The 2,714-nt window shown below is 28.0% G+C and overlaps 1 protein-coding gene across 1 annotated transcript in view; it reads right to left on the minus strand.

The window, feature by feature from the left end:
- The window catches only part of LOC119676297, a 17,470-nt gene extending 16,487 nt beyond the window's left edge, over window positions 1-983 (minus strand). The window contains exons 1-3 of the mRNA XM_038087537.1: window positions 874-983; window positions 512-799; window positions 425-448 (exon numbers count right to left, since the gene is read on the minus strand). Coding sequence (XP_037943465.1) covers window positions 425-448; window positions 512-799; window positions 874-895 — 334 coding nt within the window. The 5' untranslated portion in view covers window positions 896-983. The remainder of the gene's footprint in view (window positions 1-424; window positions 449-511; window positions 800-873) is intronic.
- Window positions 984-2,714: the final 1,731 nt, after the last annotated feature.

A 2,714-nucleotide genomic window follows, 5' to 3' on the forward strand; every position in this document is an offset into this window, starting at 1 on the left:
AAGATCTATTAAACAATGTAAGATTGCTTATTTTTTTCAAATCTTCTTAAATATTTGATTTTGCAAAATGAGCAGAATTGGGTACAATTAAATTAATGAACCTAGTAAAGTTTGTCATAAAAACCAGATGATTTGTAAGAGGAAGTTGATGAGTTAAAATAAATTAGCCACTGATATCGTAATGGGCACTAGACCTAAGCAAATTTCAGTACTTTTTATATCCTGTAATAAAATGTCCTATCTAAGTTTGCTTGAAAGAGACAAATTCTAATATAATTCTACTTAAGTCCTGAACTATTTCCTAAATTTATAGTTATATAGTCTATTTAAACTAATTTTGTATTAAATTCTTTTACTATTTTGTTGCAATTAAATGATGTCTTAATGTCGGATTGATTTAAATAAATTTGCTCTAAATACTTACTAACATTACTACTGAGTGGCTCATCTATAGAAGAGAAAAATAATAATAGTAACTAAGTATTACAGAAATATAATAACTGTTTCTTACGTAAATTAAAATTATATCCAAAATGTTTCTCTTGATTCTCTGTTGCGACCTGCTCTTCCGCTCTTCTTTTTGTTTCTAGATTTAAAGCTTTGATATTATTTAAGATGGTTTTGTTTATGTTTGGGTAAACTATCTCTTCAGCAGCTTTACTGTCTGTCTTCCTCTGAGGTTTTTGTTTTTTTTGCCCTTTACGTTTACGTGCAGTCCCATTTTTCACTTCATCATTATTGATTACAGCTTCTAAAATAGGTGGACCACTTTCCTGTCTTATTTTTTGTCTTGTGGTCACTATATAAATAAAAAATTTTTTGATTTAAAATTCCTCAAAAAAACCTAATTTTATTCTTTTCTATTTTACTTACTAGAATGTATACTTTTTCCCATTTTTTAGAAAGGAGTTTCTAAAAAATTATCTGCTTCAAAAAAAAAAGATAGAAGTTATCAATTATTAGTTCAAAGAACTAAGATAACTAAATGGTTTTTTAAATATTAGAATATGATTTTTGACGTATGTCATGAAAAATGTTATAATAAAAAAAATCGATTGCTTTGTTAAAATTATTTATCGAAAATATTATCGTGAAGTAATTGGCAACTTGTAGTGCCTGAACTATAGTAATCGTAGCAGTAATAGTAGTAATAATAGTTGTAATAATAGTAGTAGAAATAGTATTACTACTTACAGATGTGATTGGGATAACAGTGTTGGATAAGACTGTTTTAGTGCGTTTTTGGTTGAAACATTTAATATAGGATACCTTGCGGTTTTGGTAAAGCTATAGTATCTATCCTTCGTTTTAATGTAACACAAATTGGAATATCCAAATTATAAAAAACATATATTTTTAATTGAAATTTTGCTACTAGTTTAACCATCCAATTGTACGCACGTATATCTTTTATTCAATAACTTATACAGCTTATCAAATGAGTCAATGGACTGTTTGTCCTTAAATATTTTCCTGAAAGAAATTTAATAAGCTTCTATAGCTTATTAAATGACAGTTTGATTACAAACTTATACATTAGTTTTTATATAAATTTCTGTATGCCCACGTTAGTTGCGTTACGACTATCGAAGACGTCCTGAGGTAGATGCTACAATGGTACCGATGGTAGATATCTTTAACAATGTGGGATATAGTAAACGTGCCCATCACGAAGAACAACATCTGGTGTTCCTTACATTAACTTAAAAACACTTTTGTAGCCAGAATTTTAGCAAGTGGGGAGAGAGGGTAGATATATTAGAAAGTATTTATTTTGATAGCATTTTTGCAGTACATTATGCGTTGATCATATCGTCAAGGTAGGAATCTACCTGAAGATACGCCACTATTCATTTGTTATTTTTTATAACGCATTATTAAATATACTCCCCAATGTATTTGCCCATCATTTTAGATAACCACTGAACCAATTATGTTCAGTTCCATTTCAATGATGTTCATGTAGATGTCTTCGAAAAACATCTCATAACTTATCAAAAATATAAATTGTGTTACCTCATTTATTTATCAATCATTTTGTTTTCCAATAGTGTTTGGATCCATTTCCGTGAGATCAACTAAGATGTCTTCAACAGCCTTGTGAATGGTCAACTATTATTGTTCAGTTGTATATGTTCCAAAGGGTGTTCTAGGTATTAGTAGAGGTGTTCTCTATAAGTAACCAGAAGATTACCCATCATCTAAAAGTAATATGAAACATAATATTAATAGAACTATGAATGGAAATAAATAGGCGTAAGTGTTGAAGAGTTACGCCTCTATATTAAAATATTGTCACTATATTAAAAGATTTAAACGTTCCTGTAATCTGTGTAAACTTTCAATCAATCAATTTAAAATTTAATCCATCGCTGTAAAATTATGTGTAGCTCTCACAGAAACACCAATTACAAATCCAAATTCACTAATCTTGTTTTAATAGTAATTTTTATAAAATAAAAGAGGATTTAAAAATAGACTTAATATTCTGTATATTTTTATCTATATAATTTCTTTTCCTACAACAAATTTACAAAAATATATTGAATGTTAAATTAAACTGAATGTGCTACTAATTATAATTTTAATTGTCTGTGACAATTAGAATTGATCCAATCTTCTATAACCGAATTCGGTCTGAATGTCTTTAATGATCAGCTGAAGCATGAATGAGCGCATAGATCTTAACATGATTTATTAACATTAAAATATAC

Source organism: Teleopsis dalmanni, chromosome 2 (genome assembly GCF_002237135.1).
Source record: "Teleopsis dalmanni isolate 2A chromosome 2, ASM223713v2, whole genome shotgun sequence".
NCBI classification, from domain to species: Eukaryota; Metazoa; Arthropoda; class Insecta; order Diptera; family Diopsidae; genus Teleopsis; species Teleopsis dalmanni.